This window comes from Triturus cristatus, chromosome 5_1 (genome assembly GCF_964204655.1).
Source record: "Triturus cristatus chromosome 5_1, aTriCri1.1, whole genome shotgun sequence".
Lineage (NCBI taxonomy): Eukaryota > Metazoa > Chordata > Amphibia > Caudata > Salamandridae > Triturus > Triturus cristatus.
In genome coordinates, this window is record NC_140587.1 from 160,794,844 (window position 1) to 160,807,883 (window position 13,040).

The 13,040-nt window shown below is 42.6% G+C and overlaps 1 protein-coding gene across 1 annotated transcript in view; it reads right to left on the reverse strand.

Annotated features, from left to right (window-relative positions):
- Window positions 1–13,040, reverse strand: part of NAPRT (nicotinate phosphoribosyltransferase) — a 306,647-nt gene that overhangs the window by 35,221 nt on the left and 258,386 nt on the right. Inside the window, exon 11 of the mRNA XM_085604693.1 lies at window positions 6,502–6,659. Coding sequence (XP_085460819.1) covers window positions 6,502–6,659 — 158 coding nt within the window. The remainder of the gene's footprint in view (window positions 1–6,501; window positions 6,660–13,040) is intronic.

Sequence of the window (13,040 nt, forward strand, 5' to 3'; positions counted from 1 at the left end):
GTGTCAAGGCCAGACCTCAAAATATGCTTCGATGCATCCTTGTGATGCTCTACAGTCTGGTTGAAGGAGTTCCAGAAATCCTGTGGCAAGTAGAGGATCCCACTTGTCACATCCCAGAGACCATGGGTATACAACCAGGAGGCAAACAGCAGTTAATGAATGGAGTGCAAAGCTAGCCTAAAAAGAAAATCCTCTTGCCCATGATGTTGATCTTCTGGGACTCCTTGTTTGGTGGTGCACAGGCAAATGAGTTGAGATTAACAGCTGTAAGGCCTTGAACTATAAGGCTCCTGGGAGATGGATACCCCATCAAAAAGGCCTGACTCCATGATGGAGGTCTGTGTCGCTGAGCAATGTGGCAAATAACTGGTTGGGCTGAGCAAGGTGTGGATCAGACAGACATGAACGAACCAGTCAAGGAATTGTTTAATGGAAGCTAGGTCTTCAGATCTGAAGGCCTAGGCTGCAAGATCTATGTCAAAAGGCTAACTTCAGTCTCCACAGTACACAACTGCAGGTAAAATGGCTCCAAGTACTACCACTGCCAAAGAGTGAATCCTTCTAAGGGTAAATTCACATATTTCTGGTGAGGTGCTTAACAAACTGGCATTCAAAAGGTCAAGATAGAATGCAGAATCAGTATGAGATGGAAGCATGTTCTCCACCTCCCCGCTGTCATCTTCATTATGGAGCACTAACTCCAGTCTGTGGAAATCATCTGAGCCCTCCTGAAATATTGTATTTGAGACAGTGAAACATGGGAGAGAGCCATCCACAACCTGTGGTTGTGCTAAGGTAATCTCACAGCAGGACATGAGGAGCGCTCTAGCTTTAGACCAAAATGGCATGTGTTAAGGTTCATCTGTCCATATGTAACTTGACTCTGGAATATATATATATATTTAGCACACAAGCTAAACTATAAGAGCTGCTATGTTAACAACAGTTTGCAACACTCTACAAAAATGTATTTCTTCTAGGTCTATGAGGAAGTGCTGGTTTGATTGAGCATTGTAGAGAGTGTACCTGGTAACGTGTCATGTGATCAAGGTCCCACGAGGATCGAAACGGGTAATGGCGGCGGTGCTGGGCTCACAATAAAGAAAAGAAGCACTGCAATTTTGGGTTCGCTTCGTCTTTTTCATGATCGGAAGTTAGAGACGAGTCTTCAGAATATATATATATATATATATATATATATATATATGTTTGGTTTTACGTCCAAAATGTCCTCTTTCACATCCAAAATGACGATCATAGACCCAGATTTGGTGCAATTTCGAAGTTTATTGTGTTCCAACGCCCTGCACCACCGCCATGACGCGTTTCGGGCAACTCCGTGCCCTTGATCACATGACGCGCTGGTGGAGTGCTTACCAGAATTTAAAGTGACAGTGCAAAGTTTTTTTCTTTCTTTTTTTGTTACAAGCATAGATATAGAAAACATCCGCAAGTTTATACACAATAGGTGAACATGTTTACAGTTTAAATAAATAATGCTGAATAAAACCAGACGGTAATAGATTAAATGTCATCAACCATCTTATAGTAATAAAAGCAGTATTTACGGTAATAAATATTTAAAACAAAATTACTATGTTTTAAAACTTTTAAAACCACCAATTGTATGATACCTACCACATAATATTAGGGTCTAGTTCATAAATATGTGAAAAAATAGCAAACTGGTAGTGTAAACATTATGTTCATTCCTAATAATATAGACCAAGTGGCCATACTTGCTGATGAATTCCGTATTAAGTTATGCCTGAGAGATAGTGCAACCTAAACAGTGTTAAGTAGACCCCTGTTAATAGTCACAGCCGTGACTTATTAAAGTGCAAAGTGTGTAAAAGATCAGAAAAGAATAAAAAATATATAAACAATGTTTCTCATTGGTGAGGCAGCAGCTAGGTGGATAAATAGATGATATTTAAAATTTCATCTAAAAAAGTATATATCCAAAAGTTTGTTACTTATAAACATGTATAAAAGTCCTCACTAGAGTTCAAGCCTTGGGGTATCTTACTGTCCAGTTCTAAAATATACCGTGTCTCTAATTTCCGGAGCATAGCCTCCCGGTTGCCTCCTCGCTTTTGCGGAGGAATAGTATCTATGACAAAATATTTCAAATTATCCAATTTGCTGTCATGGCGTTCTTTAAAATGTCTGGCAACCGGGTAGGTAACATCAACATTGGTGATTGCTCTTAAGTGCTGGAGTACTCGTTTATGCACCTGCAATTTCGTACTCCCTACATATTGCAAGTTGCATGAGCACTCCAGTACATAGACTGCATATTCTGTTCTGCAGTTGAGACTTTTTGTAATCGGTACTGGATTAGGTTTAAAAGGTGTGATGTAATTTGTTTTGTTGACCCCATATCGACACGCTTTGCATGTATTACAGCGTGTGAAGCCATCCTTTGGGCCTAACCAAGTTTTGGAAACCAGAACTTCCGGACTACTTTTTACCAAGGAGTTGCTCATTGACTGAGCTTTCCTGAAGGTTATACAGGGTGATCGGATAGTCTGGTTGCTCAAAATCGGGTCACTTTTTACTAATGGCCAATTCTTGTTAACAATTTTTCGGATAGCTTTATGTTGTAGGCTATATGTTAAAATCAATCTAGTAGAGGTTTCCTCAGGCGCAATCAGAGGTTTGTTGTGTACTAGGAGAGCAGTAGGTTGATCTAGGTTAGCAGTTTTATTTATTGCAGTATCTAGAGTTTTTTCTGAGTAGCCCCTGTCCAGGAACCTATTTTTACTTTGCAACTGGGCTCTCCTACACTCAACGTCATTGCTACATACCCGGCGAATGCGAAGCATCTCCCCATAGGGGATGCTATTGATCAGATGTACAGGGTGATGGCTGGTAGCATGTAAAATTGTATTTCCCGCGGTTGCTTTCCTATGCAATCTTGTTTCCACCTTATTTTCTACTATGTATACTTCCACATCAAGAAAGCAAATTGTGTTTTTACTCATTTGTGCTGTAAAACCAAGGTTAAAATTGTTACAATTGATGTTCTCCACAAATTTCTGAGCATTGATTTCAGTTCCCTTCCAGATTAAAAAAATGTCATCTATATATCTATACCAACATAAAACCTGGTCTGTTACAATCTCCAAATATTCATTTCTCAGGACCTGTTCCTCCCAGTATCCCATATGAAGGCAAGCATAACTGGGAGAAAAACAGGCCCCCATTGCAACGCCTCTGATTTGATTAAAAATCTGATTGTTGAATAAAAAGAAATTGTTCTCAAGACAGGTTAAAATCATGGTGGATAACATTTTGTTGTGCAAGTGCATGACATCAGATCTTGTGTTCAAATAATATTCGACTGCTCTAATACCATCACGGTGGTTGATGCTAGTATATAGCGTTGTCACATCCATAGTTATTAGTAAATACTCTTCTTTCCATTGAATATCTCTAAGCTTTCTTAAAAAGTCTCCAGTGTCCTGTATGTACGATGGGAGACTCTTTACATGATTCTGCAGAAAGAAATCCACATAACGTGAGGTATTTTCCAATAAGCCGCCACAGGCCGATATAATAAGCCTGCCCGGAGGTTTGGAAATGCACTTGTGAACTTTAGGGATAAAGTAGATAGTTGGAAGCTTCGGGTGGTCATTTTTTAAAAATTTAAATTCATCATTGGAAAGCAAACCAGCAGATTTCCATGCCAACAGTTTTCTGTAAAATTCATTACGTGCTGTGGTTACCATTTGCATGTTGCTTCGTTTGTAGCAGTCCACATTGTTGAGTTGGTTGTATGCTTCTTCCATATACATTTCATGTGGCCACAACACAATGTTGCCCCCCTTGTCAGACTGGCGAATGATGATCTTTTTTTGCTCTTGAAGTTTTTTAATCAGTCTGTAATAATCACTATTTTGTTTGTTATATTTGTTCACTGAATGAGAGATTTTGTAATAGAGAGACTTCAATTCCATTGTTACTTTTTCATTGAACAAATCCAGATTATCTCTCAACATAATGGGGCAAAAAGTCGATTTGGGCTTAAATGGAGTGCATGTGCTTCTACTCATAGTCGAATCATCCAACTGTGGTACTTGTGTGCAAACGTTGCTTTCTGCATGTAGATCCTCCAAATTCCTGAGCAGCATGCTTTCTTGTGTTGATAATTCCTTCGGATCATCTAATGTTGGTATCAGCATTGTAGTTGGAATATCTGTGCTTCTTCCTCGCATTGCATGGTATTTTCGCAATTTCAGTTTGCGTATAAACTTGTACACATCAATTCTTGTGGTAGCATAGTCAAAATTTGTCTGTGGGCTGTAGGATAATCCTAGTGACAGTGTTTTTATCTCCTCTTTATTAAGTTCGATATATATATATATGAAAAATCTTATCATGAAGGCACACCGGAAGCCAAGTACTTTCGAATAACGCAGGGGATGGTGGTAGTAACCGACTTTGAAAGGGCTGCAGCAACGGGCCTCTGAGGAGAAGCTTTGAAACGCGTCAGGCCAGGGACGATATACAAGGATGGAAAGCTGCATGCTTTTGAAATAAAAGAAAGTGGATACTTTACCTGATGTGGAGTGCGGTCTCAAGTCAAGGGAAACCTTTTGGAGAGAATATATATATATATATATATATATATATATATATATATATATCAGCTCATAGAAAAGTTTGGGGACTATATGTCTAGGCGATTTCAATAATAAAATATGAGAGATGCTTCGACAAGCAGAGTGAGGGGAGGGGGGGTGGCATCATGGAGTCAGCCAGGGAATTACTTTGGTTTCAAGGAATACTTAATAGTACAGATATTTGGCGACAATTAATCATGATTCAAGACAGTTTAGATTTCATTTAATAATACCTGCTGCATCTTCATGAACTGAGATTTGTAGACTGGGTGATGCTCATGGGGAAAAATAAAGATGTATTCCCAAAACACTGTTGGACCACTCCCTAGGTTCTCTTGTGGAGGAATGCTTCTCAGACAATTGTAGATCTAGGTCTTATAGACTCATGTTGGAAACTCTGCCCTTGACCAAGGCAAAGTTTTGGAAGCCTTAAAGGGGAATTGTGTTGTGAAAAAGTGGCGTAATTAGTCAATGCATAAGGAAGAATCAGAGCCCAGTACAAACCAATGTGTAAGCGTCCAGTGCTCAGACCACTTTGATAGGAGCTGGAGGAACTTAGGAAGAACCCTCAGTGTGTATGGATCGTCAACAAACCCTATGACGACATGGGAGAAAAACAAAGACCAGGGCAGACCCTTGCATGTCTAGTGAACAATGAACACTGCCCTGGGGAGATCCTTACTTTTCAAGGATTCAATGAGAGGTACTGACATGGGAAGCTGTTATCACTTCAGTCTTAGTCAAACATTATGACGCACTACACACGGCACAACGTATACCATCCTTTGGCCTCACAAGACAATACTTAAATCAAATTGCACAGTCTTGAATAGAAGATGAATGGCACCTCAGACAGTTGGAGAGGCAGGACCTTGTGCCCAGGCGGCTTGACTAGTTATTTTTACAAGGCCTTCAAGAACTTCCTAGCCTCGTAATATGTAGGAGGAGGAACTTGTCAAAGGAAAGAGGACTCCCAGAACGTGAGGCAGAAATAATGCCAAGCAGGCCTGCTACACAGTGCAGGATGTATTGTCCACACTAACTTTGACCCAAACGGCCATGATAAGATACTTCCTAAAACATTAGCACCACTTATGCCTCTTTGGTCCTGAGAGGCCGTGCTGAAGACACTGCACAGCAAGCAGCCTGAAGTAGGGACTTTAGAGTGGCTAATGGAAACCTGCTGTTTTAATAGTACGTAGTTGTATCCATTCTCATGGAGCCCAATGCTGCAGGCAACATCTGTCCCAATGTGCTCCACAAGCAAATACAATTATTCATTTATCACAACAAGTTTCTCTCAACTTTCTTTCACCCATTAATACCACTCTTACAATGAGGTGAAATGGATGGGGAAGGGTGCAGTTGTGTGCTGGAGGTTCTGTCTCTAGAAATGTTTATTCCCCACTGGGCATAAGTGAAGATAGCTGGCAATTTATTCATCAAAATTATTACATTGGGCTCCTGTGAGTCTGATTAGCAACGATAGAGGAAACATGGAAGAAATGCACGAGAAAGGCACGCATTAAATACATTTAAAGAGGAACTACTGGCAAATAGCAAAACACTTGCATATCCTTTCTGGGTACCTTATTCACTGCCTTCCCTTGCGCAATTCATTTACTCCATTAACACAAGAAAAACAAATCACTTAGAAAAAATGTGAAACAGAAAAGGCGCTATTCGAGCACCAAAAAGCAAAAGACATTTGGATTTTCCAGACATGAGCCTTTTGTTTATTGAATACTACTGTATATCAGTGCATATATGCATATGCAAAGTGGTCAACTGCTACAGTAACCATGCCTTTCAGCCATCATTGTTAGTTTGTTCCCTTTAAAAAATGGGAAGGCAAAATATGTGGTTAGCTGACCTGTCCGTCTTTGAAGTACACACGATGCAGAACCTCAGTAGCTCCTGGGGTGACTTTCCTGGTCTCCTTCCACCGTCCCAGAACATGCAATTCCATCTCTTGTCCTACACTTGGAGGAGGCTCGTCTTCCAAAGCCAATAGGTCCAGGAATGGATGCCCTAGAATTACAGTTTTTAACATAACAATGAGATGCAGAACACACACAAGAGAAAGGCAGAGCGTGTAAGCCCATCATCTGCATTTCATAATTGTTCTCATTGTCAGGAGTCAAAATAGATGTCAGAAAAAACAAGTTACTTACCCCTAACAATACGTTTTCAGCCCCATTTACAACAATTGTATTTCTCAAAAAATGACCTTGCAAGATTCCAAAGGCAGGGCCTTTTATTCAGTTGCATATTGCTTAAAATGTCCAAGCTGCACCATTTAGCACTAACTTCTCAAACATTTCTCAGATTGGGAACATCCCTCGACCCTTCCTTCATTTCTCCCCCCACAACCCAAACTCCCCAGACCATATCAAGGAAGGCTAGTTCAATTGCTGCATTGTGAGCCAGACACTTACACCACACTTTTGAAGCTGGCATGCCCATGTAGGGGCTACTAGTACGAGTGTGAGAGATGTTTGCCTGAGTTTCCGAACCAGAAAGGTAAGGAGAGGGAGGGGGGGGGGGAAAGTGTAGGCAAATAAACCAGACCAATTCATCCATAGAGCATTGCCCTTGGATAGTGGGTGTGGGAACTTGGAGGCAAAGTCTGAGGATTTTGCGTTGTCTGTAGTTGTGAACAGATCCATTTGTGGAAACCGCCACTTACGGAAGTAATGGAGGAGGACTTGGGGGTCGAGTTCCCATTCATGGACTTATTGCTGCATCCTGCTGAGGAGGTCAGCAAAGTTGTTGTCTGTCCCCAGAAGGTGTTCTGCTAACAGGTGAATGTAGTGATGCAGAGCCAGACGCCAAAGGGCCTGAGGTCGGTGTGAAAGCTGTAGAGAGTGTGTCCCTCCCTGTATTTGTAAATAGAACATGGTTGTTGTAATGTCCGTCCGGACTAGAACTACCTTGCCAGTGAGGTAGGAAGGATTTCAATGCTAGGTGAACAGCTTGAAGCGCTAGGTAATTGATGTGGAGAGTCTGGTGCTTGGAATCCCAGTGGTCCTGGACTGTGAGATTTTGTAAGTGTGCACCCCATCCTGGGAGTAATGCATCTATTGTCAGAGTGATGTGGGGAACAGGGTCTAGAAAATGCTGCTCTTTTAAGAAGTTGTTGGTGTTCCACCACTGCAGAGATGATGTTTGCGGCTGTTTATCAACACTAGATCCTCTAAGTGACCCTGTGTCTGAGACCACTTATGCAGGACATTACTGAAAAAGACGCAGGTAAAGGATAGCTTTGGGAACTATGGCAAAAGAGGATGCCATCATGCCGATGAACCTCATAGTAGTTCTTACTGTGAGTTGCTGATTGATTTGTAACTTGTACATCAAAGTTTGGATATTTTGAATTCTTGATGGATTGGGATATGCTAATCTTAGGTATGCGTTTAGGATTGCCCCCAGATATGGTTATATCGGATAAGATTGAAGGTGAGATTTTGTGGGAATGATAGTGAATCCCAGTTGGTGAAAAAGGTCTATGGTAGCTTGTGTGTATTGCTGGCATAGACGTTCCAGTCGTCCAGATAAGGAAATACATTGATGTTTTGTCTGCGCAGATGTGCTGCTACTACTGCTAAACACTTGGTGAGTACCTGTGGTGCAGTAGTGATCCCGAAGGGGAGGACTTTGAATTGGTAATGTTTTGCTGCTATTACAACCCTGAGGTATTTGCGATGAGCTGGGTGTACTGGAATATGTAAATAGGTGGTTTGGGGACCTTAGATCTAGAATAGGCCATAGAGATTCGTCCTTCTTGTGGATTAGGCAGTATAGGGAGCATACTCATGATCCTTGATGGTGTTGAGGGACAGGTTTTATAGCTCCTTTGTGCAGAAGAGCTAGAACTTCCTGTATGAGTAGTGTTTGATGTTCGGGTGATAACCTGTAGGTGCAAGGTGGTGTGTTCGATGGTGTGGTAATGAGCTCCAGACAATAGCCATGTTGGATAATGTCCAACAACCACTTTTCGGATGGTATTGATTGCCATGTGGGGAGACATTGTTGTAGACGTCCCCGACAGGTGTTATGTAGTCAAGGAGAAGGTGTGGAAAGTCACTGTTTGTATGTAGGTGTTCCTCTTCTAGAGGTTGTGTAATTCCACCCCATGGAATGAGACAGACCTGTCTAATAACTGCTGTTACGTGGTAGAATCAGGAGGTGAGGGGAGTGCTGGGTATAAATCAGAGTGGGTGTTCTCTGGAAGGTCTACGTCATGTGTCCAAGGGGTCAGCGTGTGGTGGTGTACCAAATGGGTCATCCCCCATATTTTGCCCACTTGTGCCATCACCAGGGGATCCCAGAGCAGCTATGTCATGTGGATCCTCAATAGACTGGTGGAGGTGGTAAATCAGGAGGTGGACATGGTGGTGAGGAGGCGGGGGGGTGAGGGTGTTGGAAGTGGTAGAGGCCTGGTAGCCTTGTCCATCTTCTTTTGTGGGGTAGGCAGGTCCATGGCCTCTTCAAAAGACAATTGTCGTTTAGATGGAGGTGTTGGAGCTGGAAGCCTTGTTAGGATGCATCCAGTTTGTAGTTTTATCAGGATTTGCCGCTGTTTGGCGTCCAATTTCTGCTGACGTTTGTGGAGAACAGGTTTGACTGGACACTCGACGGTCTTTTTGGATGCAGGCTTGGAAGCTTTAGGTTTAGTGTCACTTTTGTGTTGCCGAAGTTCCGCTTGGAGCTGAAGTGGAAGGTCGGCTCGGTACCGAAGGTCGGGTAGGTGCCGAGGGTGTTGATGCCGTAAGCATCAGCTAGTGTTTTGAAGCCGAGCTGGAGGGCGAGGCTTCTGAGCCAGTTTTTCAGTGCCGACAACAGCCATGAGGCACTGGCGGTCCGAATACCTCCTTTTGTAGAGGTGGTGAATGTTTTTATGGTATTCCACCCGAAGCCAAGGGGCATGGGTTACAGTACTCACGGCTCAACCTCAGTGTGGAATCCGTGATTTCGAAGTCCTGTTCATGGTTGGATTACGAACTGTCTACGATGTAGAATGCTTCCTCCTCGGCTACGGAAGCCAGTGGGAATTCTTCTCTGAGGTCTTCATGGCTGGTTACAGACCTGATGGGAGTAGGTCCATGGGTATTCTGCGTGGCAGCGGGGGCAGAAATGGAAAGGCGTACATTTCTATCACCAGGAGGGCCGTTTGTGGAGGACCCGATGAAGAGTAATGTCGAAGGCCCCAAAGGGTGAGGCCCTGGAGGGGCCGCAACAGAAGGTTGCTGAAACAAACGGGCGATTGTTCTTCGATACACAGAATGGAAATGCGATCGAAAAAATACCGGCTCAGGTTAGAGTGGTTTGGGAATTGAAAACCGATCCGTACAATCTCGACCCAGAGTGCAAGCACACATGTCCGAAACCAATGGCGGAAGGAAAACAATCTAACAATGGAGTCGATGCCCATGCACATTATCACAAAAAGGAGAAGTCACTCAGTCTAGTGACTCAAAAGACTTCTTCGAAGAAAAACAACTTGCACACATCCAGATCCAACACTAGATGACAGGAGTATGCAAAGCATGTGTATCTACAGCTACACATACCTCAAATATGAAGTTCCCAAACACTCAGAGGCGAGGATGTTTTTGGGCATGGTTGGCTACTGCTGAGAACGGATTCCATACTTTTCCATGGTGGCAAACCGTTTGATAAGGCTGATGCACACTGATATCAATGATCTGGTGCCAAAGGATGATGAAAGCAAGGAAGCCTTCCAGGAGCACAAAAATGTGTTTCGCAGTGCACTGCTCCATGAATGCCAGACTAGAGGAAAGTGGTCATGCTCAGTTGTCATGAAAGAAATGGGTGTGAGTTGTCTGTACTAACACAAGCCCATGGAGATACCAAGCGTTCCACTGGCTATTTTTCACCTACTCTGGATCTGGTGGCTGCAACACTGGCAGGTTGTCTCAAAGCAGTTGGAGAGTTTAGCCTTAGCATACAGCAAACTGAGGGGATAGTGATGGGCAATCCTTTGATTGTAATGGTGCCGCACTATCAAAATCCTCATGACTTGTACCACAACTCAGCATTTGACAAATAGATGCTTAACCCGCTATGAGAGAATCATCTTTGCCGATGAGAAGTCTTCCATCTGGAGATGTAACACACTAAACCTAGATTCTCTATTACCGACCCCAGAGTGAGATGATGCGGGTGACTTCAACCATGACGGCATAAGTGTAACCGAGTTGTGCACAAAACCAAGGCCATGCATACTGGATGTCCCCCTTTCTAAATCTCACCACACACCTTTTGTTGAAGAGTCGTGTCTGAGGGACTGACACTGTATCTTAAGAGCTGCTTATGACATATTGAATTTGAGGGAGTAGTGGAAGCTTCTTATTTGTGCCATGTAACTTCTGCAGAAGTAGCCAAATTGATAGCCCTTACCAGAGCTTGCTGTACTTCAGAAGGCTCACAAGTTACCATCTATACTGACGTCCAGTAGTGATGTGTGGTTGTGCATGACTTTGGAAGGTTGTGGACGCAGCAGGGATTCCAAACTTCTGATGGCACCCCAATCCAGAATGGGTTGTATGTTTCATATCTGTTACATGCCCTCGAATTGCCCTCGAATTGCCAAAGGAGATAACTGTGGTGAAGTATGCTCACATAAGAGCAACAATGATTTTGTCACCAGAAGAAATCCTTACGCAGATGAAGTCGCTCAATACTGCATTCTTCAGTCCAGCACCTTTAACCTAGATGAGGGAGAAACGGTGACTAATACGTTACTGAATACTGTATGCACATTCAAGGAGTTGAGGGAATTACAACATGCTGCCCCAGATATAGAAACGGCTAAGAGGGGAAAAAACGAGATGTGCAAAGGATGCCAGTGATATTTGGGTGTCAAATGAAGGAAAATCAGTTCTCCTAGATTGCCACCAACCTGAAATTGTGAGACACATGCATGGTCCAACTCAAGTAGGAAGAGACGTTATGGTATCTACTTTCCCTTCTCTTTGATTTAATCCTAGGTTCCGAATGATGGCAGAAGATTAGTGCCTAAGATGTATGGACTGTCAGAAGCAAAATGTGGGCAAGAGAGTTGCAGTGTCCATTAGTCACATCGGAAAATCTGATGGTCTATTCAACCGCCTTCAGATTGACTTCATGGATATGCCACAATGTGATAAGCTGAGGTACATCCTAGTCATCGTGTGCCCATTTTCACGATGGGTCCAGGCTTATGCCACCCAGTAATGAGACAGCTTAACAGTTGCCAAACTATTGTTGCAGGAGTTAATAACGTGATGCGGAATGCCAGTTAATCCTGAATCGGATCAAGGAACCCACTTTAAAAGCAAAGTCATGTTGTTGATATGTACAGCTTTAGGGTTTGCCCAAACGTTTCACTGTAGTTACAGATCAGAGGTATCAGGAACTGTTGAAAGAGAGAAGTACAGACTTGCAGGCTCGACCCTTTCCCTCCTTACCGACGATGCCTAATATAATTTTCGCTGGTAGATTATTGAAAAACTTTAGGACACTCTTTAGGGGTTGAGGCAACTCCTCCTCATAGATAAACCGGTATTATGTTGTGTGCTGTTTTCCTGTTGATTATATTATACGTCCTAAAATACTTGTTCCAGCATCCAAGTGAAAAGGAAACCAACTCCCAATAGTTGCATGTGTTTTTTTTTTATTTTGTACATAGTATTTTCAGACTGTCCTGCATATTTTTCAAACTAAGTTTGTTACATCCGCTTAGCGGCCAGCACATGTTTCAAACCTTACAATGCCTGTATGGCGGAGGTTTCTCAAGGCTGTAAATTCAATACAAAACATTACTTCACCGAATGGCTTTCGTTATGCTTCACATCTCATGTGAGTTAAGTGAGAAATAAGTGCTTATAAGCCTGATTTAGGTAATCTTGGTCAACAGTGGGGGTTAAGGAGGAGTGTGCCCTTAACAAGAAAAATGTAATTAAAATAACATTAAAAAGAATATAATTAGGAAGGAACTGGGTCAAGGTGGTGATAAGGTGGTTGTCCATGCAGTTAGTTAAATGAGAAGGTTACAAAACATACACTGGCATTCAAGAGAAGGTGCTTTTACCTTCGCAGATCAAATTCCCAGACCGTAGTCCTGAAAATATTCTGGTTTTGGTCAAGTCTATATCCTAGGTGAGTCCTGGATAGAATGTTCAATCTGTAAGAAACAATTCGTACAGATGGGGATGCACAGTTAAGCCATCACATTGGTATCCTATACAATTCGTACGTGGCTCCTTGGCGCAGTTAGGGCGTGATTGGAGCTACTTGTAAGGTTCTATATAAGAGAAAAACAATATTAAAAAACAGAAAAGACTGACAAAGCAGGGAGCCTGTAAATGGACAGGATGTGGCTCGATAGAGAGGCGATTCATAGCTAAT